Source organism: Manis javanica, chromosome 2, assembly GCF_040802235.1.
Source record: "Manis javanica isolate MJ-LG chromosome 2, MJ_LKY, whole genome shotgun sequence".
NCBI lineage: Eukaryota > Metazoa > Chordata > Mammalia > Pholidota > Manidae > Manis > Manis javanica.
Window position 1 is genome coordinate 127409658 of NC_133157.1, and position 18065 is coordinate 127427722.

Sequence of the window (18065 nt, forward strand, 5' to 3'; positions counted from 1 at the left end):
ATCGCGAGCTTTGGGGCCCTTCCGGGGCCCCACCTCCGTCTGGCTAGAGGTTGTTATTTGCCCCTCCCACCCCGGCCAGCCAGTTCCGCTTCCGGTTGCCAGGGCCCCGCGTTCCAGGCAGTGTCTGTGCTGTGTTCGCGATGGGAAAGTCAGATTTCCTTACCCCTAAGGCCATCGCCAACAGGATCAAATCCAAGGGTCTTCAGAAACTGCGCTGGTATTGCCAGATGTGCCAGAAGCAGTGCCGGGACGAGGTAAGCGGGCCCGGGTGACCCGATGCCTGGGCCACGCCCTCTTTCCTGGCGGGGCCGCGCCGAGTCCCAGGCTCAGGTTCGGCACAAGGGCGGCTCTCGGGACGCTGGTTGGTTTGCGCTAAGCGAGTCGGCGACCCAACTCCGTAGGGCCACCCTTCCTTGCGGCCTCTTCCTAGGGAAACCCGTGGTCTTTTGACACCCAGTCTTCCCCAGAACGAAGTGAAATGAAAGGTTTTGCAGGTCTCGTAGAAGTGATCCTACTCAAGCTGTCCTAAAACCGGGGCATGAATAGGTTAGTGCCGGACACCTGGGGAGTAACAATAACAGTAAGCTCTGACTCGATGTGATTCTTAAGAGAAACAGGATAATAGGATCCACACCCCTTTTCAGGATATGATGAAAAAGGAGAGCCAAGCTCTTGTAGAGTACTCACCTAGCAAGCATTTATTGATCACCTACAATGTGCCAGGGCCAGAATGCTACTGTGGTTAAGACGACCCTGGAGTAAGACTGTCAGAAAGCCCAGTGACGCCGCTTACTGGCTGTGTGGTCTTGGGCAAATTAACTTCCATTCTCTCTGCCAGTTTACTTTTCTAAGTGGGAAGAGTACTTCTACCTTCTGGTCAGATTGGTGTGCGTTTCAGATGAGTGAATTATGTGTAAAGTGGCTCAGGGCGGTCTTTGGGCAGATCTTGAAAAGCTTTGTCTGCTGTTACGGAGTTTACACTTTTTCCCATTAGGAAGGTGAATGATGAAGCACCTTGAAGTGAGAGCAGGCTAGTGTCGGGAACATATTTTTCTCTGCATGGGTAGGGCCTGAAGAACATTGGCAATTGGAATATTCTAACCTAGTGTTCTGCAAGTGAGAGAGATTTAAGTGGGACTTACATTGAATGACATAGATACAATTATTCGCTTTCCTGTCTCTTTATTCTTTTTATTTAACAGTCAAGTGAAATTCCCACAGAAAATTAGAGACTAGTACAATGAACATTCATATATCTATTACTTGGGTTGAACATTTTATGTATTTTGCCATATTTTTTGAAATATTTAAAAGTAAATCTCAAATATCAAGATATTTCACCCCTAAATACTTAAATATGCATCTCTAAAATACTAAGATAGTTTCTCACATAGCAACAATATGTCATAACAAAATTAATAAACATTCCTGTAATTATCGGACACACACTCCATATTCACATTTCCTCGGTTGCTCCCACTAGTGCTTTTTAAAACAGGTTTTCCAGTCAAAAGCTATGAATTGGACCTGGTAACTAGGACTTTTTAAAAGTAGTTTTAGTTTCACAGCAAAAGTGAGCTGAAGGTCACTATCCCAAAGGCAGAAAATAACAAATGCTGGCAAGGATGTGGAGAAATGGGAATCCTGTTAGATTGCTGGTGGGAATGTAGATTGGTACAGCCACTGTGGAAAGCAGGAAGGAGTTCCTCAAAAAACTAAAAATATAAATACCACTGGACCCAGTAATTCCACTTCTGCGAATTTCCCTGAAGAAAACAAAATCCTAATTCGAAAGGATTATACACCCCTATGTTTATTGCAGCATTATTTATAATAGCCAAGATATGGAGGCAACCAGAGTGTCCACCAATACATAGATAAAGAAGAGGTGGTACATATACACTGTGAAATATTACTAAGTCATAAAAAAGGAAATATTGCCATTTGCAACAACATGGATGGACCTAAAGGAAGACAAATACCTTATGATTTAACTTATATATGGAATCTAAAAAAAACAAAAACAAACTGAAACAGACTCAGACACAGAGAACAGACTGGTGGTTGCCATGAGGGGGGATGGACAAAACAGGTAAAAGGGAAAAATTAGTGAGAATGTTTGACACCTGATCTGGGTGATGGCCACATGAATGTATACACGTGTCAAAATACATGGACCTGCACACTAAGATTTGTGCATTTTATTGTATGTACCTCAGTAAAACAAACAAACAAAAAAAAGTGAGCTGAAGGTACACAGATTTCCCACAATACTCTTCCCCTATATATATCTAGCCTCCCCAACTATCAACTTTTTGCAACAGAGTGGAACTTTTTTTACAGTGAATAAAGCTACAGTGTCACACCATTATCACTGGAGTCCATAATTGACATTAGGGTCACTCTTAGTGTTGGATGTTCTTGGGTTTCAACAAATCTACAATGACACATATCCATCATTATAGTATCATACAGAATAGTTCCATTGTCTAAAAGTCTCTGTGGTCTAGGTTATTTAATTCCTTCCCAATTCTAAATGGAAAATAGAACAACCCCATCGCAATCCCCAATTGTTTTTCTGGAATTTGATTTGAAGTGACTAGGCTAGTAGTTATCCTGGAGCATTCCTACCTTCCAGAAATGAACCAAGTGAGTGTCCTTGAGGTTATCTTTTGCCTCCTTCCTCTAACTCTTGTAGTTTCTGTAAACTGGAACTTAGATCTGAAAGCTTTATTAGGATCAGGTTAAATATTTTGGGGAAGAATGTTTGATAGTTGACCCTGTATATGTTATAGTGCATAACATAAGGAAGCCCATAATGTCTGGCAGGGCTAAAATAATTGAGTAAAGATGACAGCCTGTACAGTAATGTCAGAAAGTAATATTTTCCCTCTTGCAAGAGCAAATAGCTAGTGAGGAAGTAAGAGGGGGGCATGGAATAATGCCCACATACCTAGTTTCCCGTCAACCTTTTACCTGTGTGTTTTAGCATCCTTGCTCAAGTCTGTTATTTCATTAGGACTTGAAAGTGGTTATTTTTCTAATTCTTTCTACATTATTAACTGCAAGTCTTTTGTAAGAATGAGTTTTCTCTCATTACCTAGGTCTATTTGGTTATCCCCAAATGTCATCCTAAAATATAGTTCATGCGGGAAAGGGCAGGTAAATGCTTTGTTCTTTCCTTTAATTTCAGAGTAAGACCTTCATGATGGTTCTGGCCTGTTTGCCCTCAGATGTGTTCATGGCCCTTCCCTACTGGGGAGGGCCGTCTGTGGGAGGAGAAGTTGCTCCCCATAACGTCCTGTCCTGTGTTCTCTCTCAGTGTTGGAAGATGGGGGAAGGAAGGTCAGATCCAGAGTATTCCCTTTGTGCCCATACACTACCCTGGGTTTCTAGAATTTAATAACATTATTCACTTTCTTGATTTATTTTTAATATTTAGAAAGTGGTCATTTCATTTATAAGACCGATACCAGGTTTCTTTTTAAGGTACATATAAGTAAGAGTTACAGGTTGTGCACCAATGAGGCAAGAGCTGCGTCCATGGTCTGTGGATGACTACAGATTAGGAAACTAAGCAAGACTGAATATGAAATTGGGGGTGGCCAAGGGATTGAGCAGGAGGGCTGGCCAAGAGTTACTAAGGAGGCTGAGTAGGCTTAGTGATAAGTAGGATGTAGAGGTGGAGGAGGACCCTGGGATGTCATCCTCAGTACTGGCTTGGGTTTACTGAGACGGAATATGGGAAGGGAGACATGTTTTCATTTCTATTGCTAGTGAAGGGTCAAGTTCTAATGTTAAGTAGAATAGAAATACAGAGTCAAAACTTAGATGTTTTCTGCAGTTATCTGAAGAAGAAACAGACTTAGTCTGTTTAATATAAGGTTTATGTATCTGCAACAATGTTTTGCATGAGCTAAAATTGTCTTTCCTTCATAGGGTTTATATGAAGATTAAATGTATGAAGTGAGTGAAAAAAATTCCCACAGAGGAAATTCACTACTAACCCATTTTATTTCAATGTATTCACTGAGGCACTTGAATAGCACTGTATGAAGTAGGGGTCAGTAGGAATTTGTTAAATTGATTTTAAAAAATGAAATCCCTCCTCTATTACTGGGCCCCTTAATGTTTCCTACTAATGTCTGTTTTCCAAAGGACTATTTTTCTGTCTCTTTAATCTTCTGCGATTGTTCTTTGATTAACAGGGTTGCAACACTCAACATCATAAAGAAAAAAATTTTTTTTAAGATACAATATTTAGAGCTACTGATTTGATTATTTTTTACAGTTTATCATCAAAGAACAGCTTTTTAAGGTTAATTAAATAGTTCTTCTTAGGTTCCATTATGATGACCTAAATCTGAATTTAACTACTACATTTACACTTTTGTAGAATGGCTTTAAGTGTCATTGTATGTCCGAATCTCATCAGAGACAACTGTTGCTGGCTTCAGAAAATCCTCAGCAGTTTATGGATTATTTTTCAGAGTAAGTAACTTTAAGACATTCTTATCTCATAAGCTTAGCTTAATGTTGAATAGATGCTTAGTATTTTATGTATTAGAGGCTCTGTTTATGCCTTCATGGTAACATGATAGCTGTATTATCTTTGTGCTCAGGTTTTACTTTCTTTGACAGTTTATCATAGCATGAAGTTGTTGCAAAAGTGTTTCTCACAAATACAGAACCACCTCTAAATGGTCGCTAGGAGCACAGCTCTGGAGTCAGACTGCCTGACTTTAAATCCTGTGGGTCCAGGCTTCCCCACTCATGTGCTGTGTAGCTTCGGGTGAACCCCCTATGTCTGTAGTTTAGTCTCCTTTGTAATATGGGACTAAAAACAGTACCCTCTTCCAAGTATTATCTTTCCTTCATAGGGTTTATGTGAAGATTAACTGACTTCATACTTTTAAAGTTTTCAGAAGAGTGCCCAGTAGTCAGTTAATATTAGCTGTTAATTATTATTACTATTAATAATTAGTCTTGCTCCTATCTATCTCTTTCCAAAGTTCTAACCTTTTGGTCTTAGGACTCTAGTACATTCTTAAAAATTATTGAAGGACCCTACAAGCCTTTGTTTATGTGCATTTTATCTATTGAGGCTTGCAAATTAGGGATTAAAACTGAGAAATGTTTTTAAAACTTGTTTCTTAATATATTTAAAATAACAATAATAAACCTATTGCATGTTAAAATAAATGTATTTTTAAAAGAAAAATAGCTGTATTTTCCAAAACAAAAAAAATAAGAGGGCATTGCTTCACATTTTTGCAGAACTCTTCAGTGTCGGACTTAATAGAAGACAGTGGCATTCTCACAACTGCTTCTGTGTCTATTTGGTTTCAAAATGTTGTTTTGGTTCAAGTACTTAAAGTCTGGTCCTTACATTGATGTGTAGTTGGAAGGGGCAAGTATTTTAATAGCCTTCTCAGATAATTTTAGATACTACTCTTCTTTGCTCCTACATCAAAACACAATGGCATGGTAGTTTTTTTTTTTTTGGTATCATTAATACACAATCACATGAGCAATATGGTAGTTACTAGACTCCCCCCATCATCAAGTCCCCACCACATATTCCATTACAGTCATTGTCCATCAATGTAGTAAGATGCTTAAAGGGTCACTACTTGTCTTCTCTGTGCTATACTGCCTTCCCCGTGCCTGCCCCCTACATTATGTGTGCTAATTGTAATGCCCCCCTTATTCCCCTTCTCCCTCCCTTCCCACCCATCCTCCACAGTCCCTTTCCCTTTGGTAACTGTTAGTTCATTCTTGGGTTCTGTGAATCTATTGCTGTTTTGTTCCTTCAGTTTTTCCTTTGTTCTTATGCTCCACAGATGAGTGAAATCATTTGGCACTTGTCTTTCTTTGTGTGGCTTGTTTCACTGAGCATAATACCCTCTAGCTCCATCCATGTTGTTGTGAATGGTAGGATTTGTTTTCTTCTCATGGCTTAATAATATTCCATTGTGTATATGTACCACATCTTCTTTATCCATTTATCTACTGGTGGACACTTAGGTTGCTTCCATTTCTTGGCTATTGTAAATAGTGCTGTAATAAACATAGGGGTACATATGTCTTTTTGAACCAGGGATCTTGTTTTCTTTGGGTAAATTCCTAGGAGTGGAATTCCTGGGTCAAATAGTATTTCTGTTTGTTTTTGAGGAACCTCCATATTGCTTTCCATAATGGTTGAACTAATTTACATTCCCACCAGCAGTGTAGGAGGGTTCTCCTTTCTCTGAATCCTTGCCAGCATTTGTTGTTTCTAGTCTTTTCAGTGTTGGCTATCCTAACTGATGTGAGGTGATATCTCATTGTGGTTTTAATTTGCATTTCCCTGATAATTAGGGTTGTGTAGCATCTTTTCGTGTGCCTATTGGCCATCTGACTTTCTTCTTTAGAGAAGTGTCTGTTCAGATCCTCCAACCATTTGTAATAGGTTTAATTGCTTTTTGGATGTTGAAGCGTGTGAATTCTTTGATGTTAACCCCTGTTGGATATGTAATTTACAAATATATTCTCCCATACGGTAGGATGCCTTTTTGTTCTACTGATGGTGTCCTTTGCTGTACAGAAGCTTTTTAGTTTGATGTTCATTTTTTATTTTCCTTCCCTTGCTTGAGGAGATATATTCAGGAAAAAGTTGCTCATGTTTTATTCAAGAGATTTTTGCCTTTGTTTTCTTCTAAGAGTTTTATGGTTTTATAACTTACATTCAGGTCTTTGATACATTTTGAGTTTACTTTTGTGTATGGAGTTAGACAGTAATCCAGTTTCATTCTCTTGCATGTAGCTGTCCAGTTTTGCCAACACCAACTGGGGAAGAGGCTGTCATTTCCCCATTGTATGTACTTGGCTCCTTTATCATCTATTAGTTGACCATATATGCTTTGGTTTATAGCTGAACTCTCTAGTCTGTTCCATTGGTCTATGGGTCTGTTTTTGTGCCAGTAACAAATTGTCTTGATTACTGTGGCTTTGTAGTAGAGCTTGAAGTTGGGGAGTGTAATCCCCCCAGCTTTATTCTTCCTTCTCAGGATTGCTTTGGCTATTCGGGGTCTTTTGTCGTTCCATATGAATTTTAGAAGGATTTGCTCTAGTTCATTGAAGAATGCTGTTGGTATTTTGTTAGGGATTGCATTGAATCTGTAGGTTGCTTTAGGCAGAATAGCCATTTTGACAGTATTAATTCTTCCTATCCATGAGCACTGAATGTATTTCCATTTTTGGTATCTACTTTAATTTCTCTCATGGGTATCTTGTAGTTTTCAGGGTATAGACCTTTCACTTCCTTGGTTGGGTTTATTCCTAGGTATTTTATTCTTTTTGATGCAATTGTGAATGGAATTTTTTTTCTAATGTCCTTCTCTGCTAGTTCATCATTAGTATATAGGAATGCAACAGATTTCTGTGTATTTTGTATCCTGCAACTTTTCTGAATTCAGTTATTCTATTAGTTTTGGAGTGGATTCTTTAGGTTTTTTTATGTACAGTATCATGTCATCTGCAAACAGGGACAGTTTAACTTCTTCCTTACCAATCTGGATGCCTTTTATTTCTTTGTGTTTTCTGGTTGCCGTGGCTAGGACCTCCAGAACTATGTTGAATAAAAGTGGGGAGATTGGGCATCTTTGTCTTGTTCCTGATCTTAGAGGAAAAGCTTTCAGCTTCTCGCTGTTAAGTATGATGTTGGCTGTAGGTTTGTCATTGTGACCTTTATTACGTTGAGGTACTTGCCCTCTGTACCCACTTTGTTGAGAGTTTTTATCATGAATGGATGTTGAATTTTGTCAAATGTTTTTTCAGAATCTGTTGAGATAATCATGTGCTTTTTGTCCTTTTTGTTGATGTGGATGATGTTGATGGATTTTCGAATACTGTACCATCTTTGCAACCTGGAAAAAAATCCTTGATCATGATGGATGATCTTTTTGATGTATTTTTTAATTCGATTTGCTAATACATTGTTGAGTATTTTCACATCTATGTTCATCAGGGATATTGATCTAATTTTCTTTTTTGTGGTGTCTTTGGTGTTGGTATTAGAGTGATGCTGGCCTCATAGAATGAGTTTGGAAGTATTCCCTCCTCTTCTACTTTAAGGAGGATGTGTATTAGGTTTTCACTAAATGTTTGATAAAATACCCTGGTGAAGCCATCTGGTCTAGGCATTTTCTTCTTAGGTAGTTTTTTTTATTACCAATTCAATTTCGTTGCTGGTAATTGGACTGTTCAGATTTTCTGTATCTTCCCGGGTCAGTCTTGGAAGGTTTCATTTTCCTAGAAAGTTTTCCATTTCTTCTAGGTTATCCAGTTTGTTAGCATATAATTTTTCATAGTATTCTCTCATAATTCTTTGTATTTCTGTGGTGTCTGTAGTAATTTTTCCTTTCTCATTTCTGATTCTATTTATGTGTGTAGACTCTCTTTTTTTCTCGATTAAGTCTGGCTAAGGGTTTATCTATTTTGTTTATTTTCTCGAAGGACCAGTTTGTGCTTTCATTGATTCTATTGTTTTATTCTTCTCAATTTTATTTATTTCTGCTCTAATCTTTATTATCTCCCTCCTACTGAATTTGGGCTGCATTTGTTTTTCTTTTTCTAGTTTCGTTAATTGTGAGTTTAGACTGTTCATATGGGATTGTTGTTCTTTCCTGAGATAAGCCTGTGTTGCAATATACTTTCCTCTGAGCATGGCCTTCGCTGCATCCCACAGATTTTGCGTTTTTGAGTTATTATTGTCATTTGTCTCCATATATTGCTTGATCTCTGTATTTATTTGGTCATTGATCCATTGATTATTTAGGAAACTGTTGTTAAGCCTCCATGTGTTTGGTGGTGGCTCTTTTGTTTTCTTTGCATAATTTATTTCTAGTTTCATACCTTTGTGATCTGAGAAGCTGGTTGGTACAATTTCCATCTTTTTGAATTTAGTAAGGCTCTTTTTGTGACCTAGTATATGATCTATTTTTGAAAATGTTCCATGTACACTTGAGAAGAATGTGTATCCTGCTGCTTTTGAATGGAGTGTTCTGTAGATGGTTGTTAGGTCCATCTGTTCTGTGTGTTGTTCAGTGCCTCTGTGTCCTTATTTATTTTCTGTCTGGTTGATCTTTCCTTGGAGTGTGTGGTGTGTTGAAGTCTCCTAAAACGAATGCATTGCATTCTATTTCCCCCTTTAATTCTGTATTTGCTTCACATATGTAGGTGCTCCTATGTTGGGAGCATAGATATTTATAATGGTTTTATCCTCTTGTTGGAGTGACCCATTTATCATTATGTAATGTCCTTCTTTGTCTCTTGTGACTTTCTTTGTTTTGAAGTCTATACAAGTACTGCAACTCCTGCTTTTTTCTCCCTTTTAGTTGCATAAATATCTTTTCCATCCCTTTACTTTCAGTCTGTTTATTTCTTTGGGTTTTGAAGTGAGTCTCTTGTAGGCAGCATATAAATGGGTCTTGTTTTTTTATCCATTCAGTGACTCCATGTCTTTTGATTGATACATTCAGACCATTTACATTTAGGGTGATTATCGATTGGTATGTACTTATTGACATTGCAGGCTTTAGATTCATGGTTACCAAAGGTTCAAGGGCAGCTTCTTTCCTATCTAACAGTCTAACTTAATTCAGTATGCTATTACAATCTAAAGGTTCATTTTTCTGTCTTCCTCCTTTTTCTTCCTTCTCTATTCTTTATCTATGATGTATCATATTGTGTACTCTTTGTCTATCCCTTCACTGACTTTTGGGTTAGTTGATTTGATTCTGCATCTGCTTAGTAATTAATTGGTCTGTTTTCTTTACCATGGTTTTATTTCCTCTGGTGACCGCTAGTTAGCTTTAGGAACACTTCCATCTATAGCAGTCCCTCCAAAATAACACTGTAGAGATGGTTTGTGGGAGGTAAGTTCTCTCAACTTTTGCTTATCTGGAAATTGTTTAATCTCTCCTTCAAATTTAAATGATAATTTTCCTGGGTAGAGTATTTTTGGTTTGATGCCCTTCTGCTTCATTGCATTAAATATATCATGCCACTCCCTTCTGGTCTGTAAGGTTTCTGTTGAGAAGTGTGATGATATTTTCCTGATGGATTTTCCTTTGGTGTGATCTTTTTTCTCTCTCTAGCTGCTTTTAATACTCTGTCTTGTCTTTGATCTTTGCCATTTTAATTATTGTATGTCTTGGTGTTGTCTTCCTTGGGTCCCTTGTGTTGGAAGATCTGTGTACCTCCATGGCCTGAGAGACTATCTCCTTCCCCATATAGGGAAGTTCTCAGCAGTTACCTCCTCAAAGACATTTTCTATTCCTTTTTCTCTCTCTTCTTCTCCTAGTACCCCTATAATGTGAATATTGTTCCGTTTGGATTGGTCACACAGTTCTCTCAATATTATTTCATTCCTGGAGATTCTTTTTTCTCTCTGTGCCTCAGCTTCTTTGTATACCTATTCTCTAACTTCTGTTTGATTTACTGTTCCTCTACTTCATCTAATATGCTTTTAAATACTTCCATTGTATGTTTCATTTCAGATACTGAATTCTTCAATGTTTGTCTCTCATTCCTGAATTTCTCCCTGAGTTCTTGAATATTTTTCTGTAGCTCTGTGAGCATGTTTATGATTTTTATTTTGAGAATTGATGAGTTCAATTTCACTTGGTCATCTTTCTGATGTTTGTGGGATTTTGGTTTGAACCAGGTTCCTTTGACATTTCGTATTTTTAGGTGGCACCCTCTAGTGCCTAGAAGCTCTACACTCTGAGCTGCTCCATCCCTGGAGCAATGGCAGGGGTCACAGGCAAGCAGCACTGGTGCCTGTTGGAAGGAAAGAGCTCTTTCCTGCTTCCTGGCTGCAGTGCCTCCCTCCACTGTCAGGGCCAGTGGGCCAAGCGTGAAGGCTTCTTTTCTGCTTTGCACTTCTAGCTGCCATAGGCAGGACCACCCTCTGGCTCACCTGGAGCAATGGCGGGGTCAGCCAGTTTGCCAGCTGTTTGCCGGCCCTGAGGAAGGCACAGCAGGCTGTGTATTACAGTGGGGGTGGGGGGAGTCTCGTAGCTGCATGGCCACCCAGGTGGATGGAACCCCTGAAGCTCCTGAAAGTTCTCAACCTGCTGGGCAGAGTGCGCCCAGACAATTCTGTCCACCTGTCCTCTCTCCTGAGCACCAAGGTATGCAATCCTTTCCCCTTTAGCAACCCACTTGCTGTTAGGAAGTCTCTTAGACTGCCTGCCTTTGTTTTGTCCCAGAGCAGCCAGTTGTGGATACATGTTTTCCACAAGCGGCTGGAATCTTGGTCTCTCCAAGTATTCCGCCTGTCTTAGCTTTCCAACCCCACTAATCTCCAGGGCACCATGTAATATAGGTTTGTGCTCCCAGTGCAAATCCCTAGGGTTGGATGTTCAGCAGTCCTAGGCCTCCACCCCCTCCCAGCTCTGTTTCTCTTCCTCCCTCCAGTGAGCTGGGGTGGGAGCAGGCCTTGGGTCTCTCTGGATCACAGCTTTGGTACTTTACCCCTTTACTTGAGGTCTGCTGTTTTCTTGAGGTGTAGGCAGTCTTCTGCAGCCTTCTTTCCTGTTGCTCTTTCAGGATTAGATGTATTTGCTATATTTTCATATTATATGTGGTTTCTGGAGGAGGTTTCTGTCTCACTTCTCATGCTGCTATCTTTAATCCAATCTGGCCCACTTCACACCTTTTAACACCATCCTCTTCCTTGATCTCCCCTCTGTGGCTAATGCTCTCAACTCCCCACTGAAACACCTCTGTTTTACATTCTTTCCTGGTTTACCTACTATACCTTCTGTGCTGATTTTCTTCATTAACTCCCCTTCCTGTCCCAGCTCCCCAAATATAGAAAGTTCTTCAAGGAGTTGCTTGGCTTCTTCTCATCCTGTTCTCCATGGTCTCCACGAGTTACATTATTCTTCTGTTATCCTTGTGTTTGGTGGACTCCTAATTCTGGCTGTTCATTCCTAACATCTGTCTTCAGTTGTAGATTTTTTCCTCTGGACAATTCTAATCTACATTTTAAAGGCCAGATTAAAGTCAACATTTTAAAGCTGGCCTCAGTATTCTCTCCACCACATCTGCTTGATCCTTGTACTGGTCAATAACTCCCTGCCCACCCTGCTGAGGTAAACCTCACAGTCCTCTTGGAATTCCCTCTTGTTGATTCTCCTGTACAGTGTCCTTTCACCCTCTGTCCTATCCATTCTCATGCCTAGGAATAGTTCTCACCAACTCCCATCTAATTTAATTCAGTGACTTCCTCCCTGTTCTCCTAACTTGCAGCTTCTGCTCCTCCTCAGCATGTTTATGCCTGTGGTTCACAAGCCACTGCCTGCATCAAAAATCACCTTAAAGCCTTGTGAAAACAGAATGGCAGGTCCTGATTCAGTAGATCGGGGGTGGGCTGGAGACTTTGCACAAATCACAGGTGGTGTCCATGCTGCCAGTCTGGGGCCCATGCTTGCAGAATTACTGTTCTGTGCTCTCCACAGGATTTCCTCTCTAAATCACAGATTTTCACAAAATTATTTCCTGTATAAGTATTATGTGCTTTTTTTATTGCTTGCATAAAACTCAGTCTCTAGCGTGACATTCAACATACTTCAAAAATTAACCCTAAGGCTACATTTCAGCTACTACTTCGCCTGTTATTCAGTCCTGTCTGCTTACCCAAAGGAGGTCTCCAGCCTCACTCTCATTTCTGTGTGCTCTCAGCGTTAGCCAAATTAGATTGTCATTTTTCAAACCTGTGATGCTTTGATGTCTCTGGGTCAGCTGGGAATGGCCTTGTTTCTCGCTTTACCTGTAAAAGCCCTATCATACTTCACGGCCCATACCAGAGGTTGTGTCTGGGCATCTCCCTCAACTCTTTCTGTGATACTTTGTTCCATCTCTTTTTCAGTTTGACTTCTGTTGTGATTGTAAACTAGGTTAAGATTTATGTTTTGTTCCGCTGTGTTTATCTAGCACTTAGCATAGTGTACTCAGTTCAGAGGGACACAGTAAGCCTCAGTTTCATGTGGAATAAGGGCAGTTTTGTTGTCATGGATAGAATTGGGTTATTATGCCACAGTCAGCAGTACTAATAGACTCTGAAGGACCCTCTCCAAACATGTTTAGTCATTTCTGCTATGGCTGTTTTGCCAAGACAAAATGTTTCAACTCCCAATTGACTTAACTTTAATTCTTGAAAGCTATAATCTTTGGGGATTCTTTCTTTATTCAGCTTTTAAAGGTTCATAACAGATATCCATATAGATGTTTTATATATCATTTGGGCATTTAAACTGTATGACATGATGGCTTGAATTTCAGGAAGATGATGCTCTATATTTGTAGAAGTAACCCTGATGCTCTCCATCCTTTCTTTATTAGAGAATTTCGAAATGACTTTCTAGAACTTCTTAGGAGACGCTTTGGTAAGCTTCTTAAGTTTTGTGCATGTAATAATTTCATAGTCTTATAACCTGCTCCAGATCAACAGTGTCATATTTTGTTCTTAGGCACTAAGAGAGTTCACAACAACATTGTTTACAATGAGTATATCAGCCACCGAGAGCACATCCATATGAATGCCACGCAGTGGGAGACTCTGACTGACTTTACCAAGTGGCTGGGCAGAGAAGGTAAGAATAAGACATCATTTGAGTACCTGTTTTGTGATTCCATTGCAGCAACAGAGAATTGTCATAGTCTCTGTGTAAAGTTAAGGAGAAAGAGGATGACTAGAGCGATTAAAAATTCGTGTAGAGGAGCATCATCTTCCAGGATTGATTTTATGTATTATAGTTGAGTATGAACATCTGACTTGCTTTCTTGACAGTTGTGGGGGCTGGTTGCAGTTGCTCCAGCTTTCTTGCACAGAGGCCATTTCAGAAGATTGGGGACCCATAGATTGTGAGGCTAGAATCCTGGAGGGGTGGATTGTGGGTAAAATAGAATTTGACAAGGATTCCTGCCTGGCCTTACTTAATATTGCCCATTGTGTATATAATAGCATGTTTGCACATTTATGGGATGTTTACTGGCGACAGAGCTGCAGGTCATTTACAGGGACTACCAATCCAGGGTAGGGGTGGAGAGGAAACACCCATTCTCTCCAACCCTCCATTCCTGGCATGTAATTGGTCAGGTGCCTGCCAGTCACTGGGGCCCCACCCACAGAGTTCCTCCCCATGGGAGGCGGGCCTCAGGATGGAAAGAGAGAGACAGGTAGGTGGGGTTAGGAGCCATGACTGTGGCTGGGGAGTGAGAGCTTGGGAGCCATCTGAGATGGGGTCCCAGGTGGTGCCGAAGAGAGCTGCTGGTGCGAGTGAGGAGAGGCTGAGCCATGAAAATAAACCCCTTTATTTCCTAACTTCTTGCCCTGGCCTGCCTTCGATCTCATGGAATTCACTGGGAAATTGGCCCAGGCAGGAACTCGGCCTAGCGGGAACTCCCCTGTCCCAGAGCTAAAACAGTGCAGAGATTTATCTCTGAAGCATCTTCTCATTTAGGTTAAGGATTATCATCAATCCTTCCTTTTCACCTCCTTATTCATTTACTTTAGGAAGCTCTTATTGCCTGTTTTTAAAAAATTTGCTGCTACTCTTCCCATTCCTAATCTTCATAGGAAAAGGTTTGGAAGGGGAAAAGAGAAAGAAATTTCATGTCAATGTATATTATTAGTGTGTCACTTTATTTCATTCTAGTTAAGTTAGCAGAATATCATGTACTCATTAGATGGTAAACACTTAGCCACAGTTGAAGAATTACTTCCTTCATGTGTTTCCCTTGTTTAAGTATGTTGCCTTAACCTAGTTAGTTAAAAATCAGAATAATTTTAGGAGATAAAATACTCCACTTATAATACCTAAATCTCATTAACTGTCAATATGGAAAATACATATGCTGTATATGTGTATTTAAATGTGTGTGAATGAGTGTATTTGAATGAGTAAATAATGCAGCAATAGGACATATTTAGGTTTATTTTTATCTTTGATTGTATATAAATTTGTGGTGTCTCATTTTTTTGAAGGCTTGTGCAAAGTGGATGAGACACCCAAAGGCTGGTATATTCAGTATATCGATAGGGACCCAGAAACGATCCGCCGGCAGCTGGAACTGGAGAAAAAGAAGAAGCAGGACCTTGATGATGAAGAGAAAACTGCCAAGTTCATTGAAGAACAAGTGCGAAGAGGTCTGGAAGGGAAGGAACAGGTGGGCAACAGTATCAGCAAAAGGGCTCCAAAGGGCAAAATTGCTTAAATTTTAAGTGTTGAATTGAGTGTTATGGGTATCATTCTTTAAGAGGAGAAAGAGCATAGCCAAGTGTAAAAGCCCAAGTTCTGGAGTTGAAACAAACCTGAGTTCAAATCCTGACTTACTGACTCACAATCTTGCATAAGTAATAACCTTCCAAACTTCAGTTTCCTGATCTCTGAAATAAAGGGAGTACCTAATGGGGAAGACAGGCACATCATTTCCATTGATGGTAATTAATGCAGTGCTGGAGGTGAACACCATGTGTGGGAACATAGTAGGTCAGCACTTGCTCCAGCCTGGGGAGGACATGGAGTATCTGAAAGTAGATACAACCCTGGACTGAGGAGTCTTGCAGAATTAATGGGCAAAACCCAGGTAAATGGGGGCAGGAGGGCATAGTGAAGGAGGTTCAGATATTAAAATAACTAACCAAGGTGCTTATTTCAACAAATATTTATTGGGTAGCAAAGAGTCCCCAGGCAGTCTTCTAGGCCTGGGGATATAGTCGTGAGCAAAAGGTAAACAATCCCTGCCTTCTGTAGTTTGCATCACAAAAGTTGAGTAGGAAAGTGCAGCCTAGCATCTACATGTGAAACCACTCGCCATCTGGTATTTTAAAAACTTCATTGTGGTATAACATATATGTAGTAAAGTACGTGATGTGCATTGACCTCAGGTTACAGCTCAGTGAACTTGTACATACCTGTGTGTCACAAGATAGATAGGTAGGGTGAGAGCCTGTGTAGAGCCACTGCCCAGATCCAGATGGAGAACAGTTCCTGTGTCCAGTTCGCTCATGTGCATCCCAGTCAGTATCCCCTGTCCCCCCAGATGGAGCCACTGTTGTGTTGTACCACTGTTGCTTGCTTATTGGTCAGTTTAGTCTGTGTTTGAACTTGGCAGGAGTGCAGTCACACAGCATGTTCTCTTTGTGACTGACTTCTTTAGCTCAGACATCATGTTCTGTTGGTGTAGTTCATCTGTGTTCTTTCCTATGGGTGATTCACTTTTTCTTTTAATCAATGTGTAGTATTCCATTCTATAAATATCACACAATTTATTTCTCCTGTTGAGAAACCTGTGTCTTTAGTTTTTGACTATTATGAAAACAGCTGCTCAGTCACTATTGTATAGTTCTTATAAAAGCTGTTCAGTATGGAGTGATGCAGGAAATAAATAGCATGTAATAAGAATTAAAACGTCAGTAAGGATCAGTTTATCAATTAGCTTTTATACCATGTTGATTGACCTTCTTGATGAGTGAGTCTGTGTGTGCAAGTATTGTGGTATTACTTAATTTAATATCCATATCCTCATAATCTTTTAGGAATTTTCTATATTAAAACAGGAACAATGGTTCAGCTGCTCTAAGTATGAAACTTAAACTCCTGCTTAAGATGGAAAGCTTTTTGTTCTTGAGTTTCTCTCACCTTTTTAAAGTTTAAGTCTCTGTTTTCAATAGAGGAAGAATTATAGTTTCTTATTTGTAGAAATTAAGGATCACATCCTCACATTTACAGAAGAGAGTTGTTTGCTTTTTGGAATAGCATTATTGTTTTGTAACATTTTTAGCTTAATACTGCTAAGTTGATTTGTACTTTCCAGGGATAAATATCTTTACCCCAAAAGGCCCAGGAAACATGACTGGTCAGGGCTTTCTCAGTAAGTGTAGAATGTGTCAATTTTAAAAAATAAGATCACTTTAAAAAAGTTTTTTTGCCTGCCTTTATGAGACCTTTTATGGACACTACATAAGAAAAGAATATTTTAGCTTGATCTCAAGAACATCTTTATTTAGCAGTGGAAACAACCCTAAAAAAAACTATGACAGGCATTATGCTAAGTGTTTCTTTTATATTATCCTATTTAACCCTTCTAACAACTAAATATGTCTGTTTTCCCTATTTTAAAGATAGAATAATTGAGGCTTCAGGAAGATGATAAGATTGGCAAAGATGAGAAAGCTAATAGTTTGCAGAGGTGGATTTTATATGCAGTTTTATTTGAGTTAGTCTTAGACTCTTGACCATTACACTAAATTATCCCACAATACAGAAAAGTTTTGCTTTTTAAAGTAATCCTCTAGCTAAATTCCTAAAGCTTATTGCTATATGTTATTATTTCCTGCTTAAATTGTAATGGAAATGAAAGTGGGGGTAATAAAAATGTAGGCCTGAGTTTGGTAGAGAGAATAACTCAATTGAGGAATATTGCAATACAAATAATTTCTTAATTAGGATTTTAATCATAAATTGTGTCTTTAGCTGCTTTATAACATATGTAGCAAGTTGTAACTTAGTACTACTGAATATTGTAGTAAGTGCACCATGAACCAAACCTTCACACTTTTTTTCCCCCCCTAAGGAGGTCCCTGTTTTTACGGAATTAAGCAGAGAAAATGATGAAGAGAAAGGTAGTTTTACTTTTTCTTTTTCTTTTAATGTGAATGCTTTTGTATTGGGTCTGCCAAAAACTAGCAACATTTGGGAGCAAGACACGTAATCTGTCTGGATTGTATTGTTCTTATCCATAAATGAAAAGGTAATAACATGAATTGGATAGGATGCCCTACTAGTAACAAAACTGTCCAAAATTGGCCTAAACAATGAGGAAATATCTTACCATAAGAGTCCCAGAGGTGAGGTAGTTCTGGATGCCTTATTATCAGCAGTGGAACACAGGGTGGGCTGCCAGCACTCTGAGCCATCCTGTGCAGACCTAGGATTGTCCCAAGGATGACAGAGGGCACCTCTTCTGGAGTGACCCAGGAGCAACAAGTGTTTCCCTGAACACACCTGCTG

The 18065-nt window shown here is 39.5% G+C and overlaps 1 protein-coding gene across 1 annotated transcript in view; it reads left to right on the forward strand.

Moving 5' to 3' along the window:
- The first annotated feature begins 84 nt into the window (after window positions 1-84).
- The window catches only part of KIN (Kin17 DNA and RNA binding protein), a 31872-nt gene continuing 13891 nt past the window's right edge, over window positions 85-18065 (forward strand). Inside the window, exons 1-6 of the mRNA XM_073229351.1 lie at window positions 85-254; window positions 4397-4491; window positions 13393-13436; window positions 13521-13643; window positions 15038-15219; window positions 17629-17677. Of these exons, the coding sequence (XP_073085452.1) occupies window positions 141-254; window positions 4397-4491; window positions 13393-13436; window positions 13521-13643; window positions 15038-15219; window positions 17629-17677 (607 nt within the window). The 5' untranslated portion in view covers window positions 85-140. The remainder of the gene's footprint in view (window positions 255-4396; window positions 4492-13392; window positions 13437-13520; window positions 13644-15037; window positions 15220-17628; window positions 17678-18065) is intronic.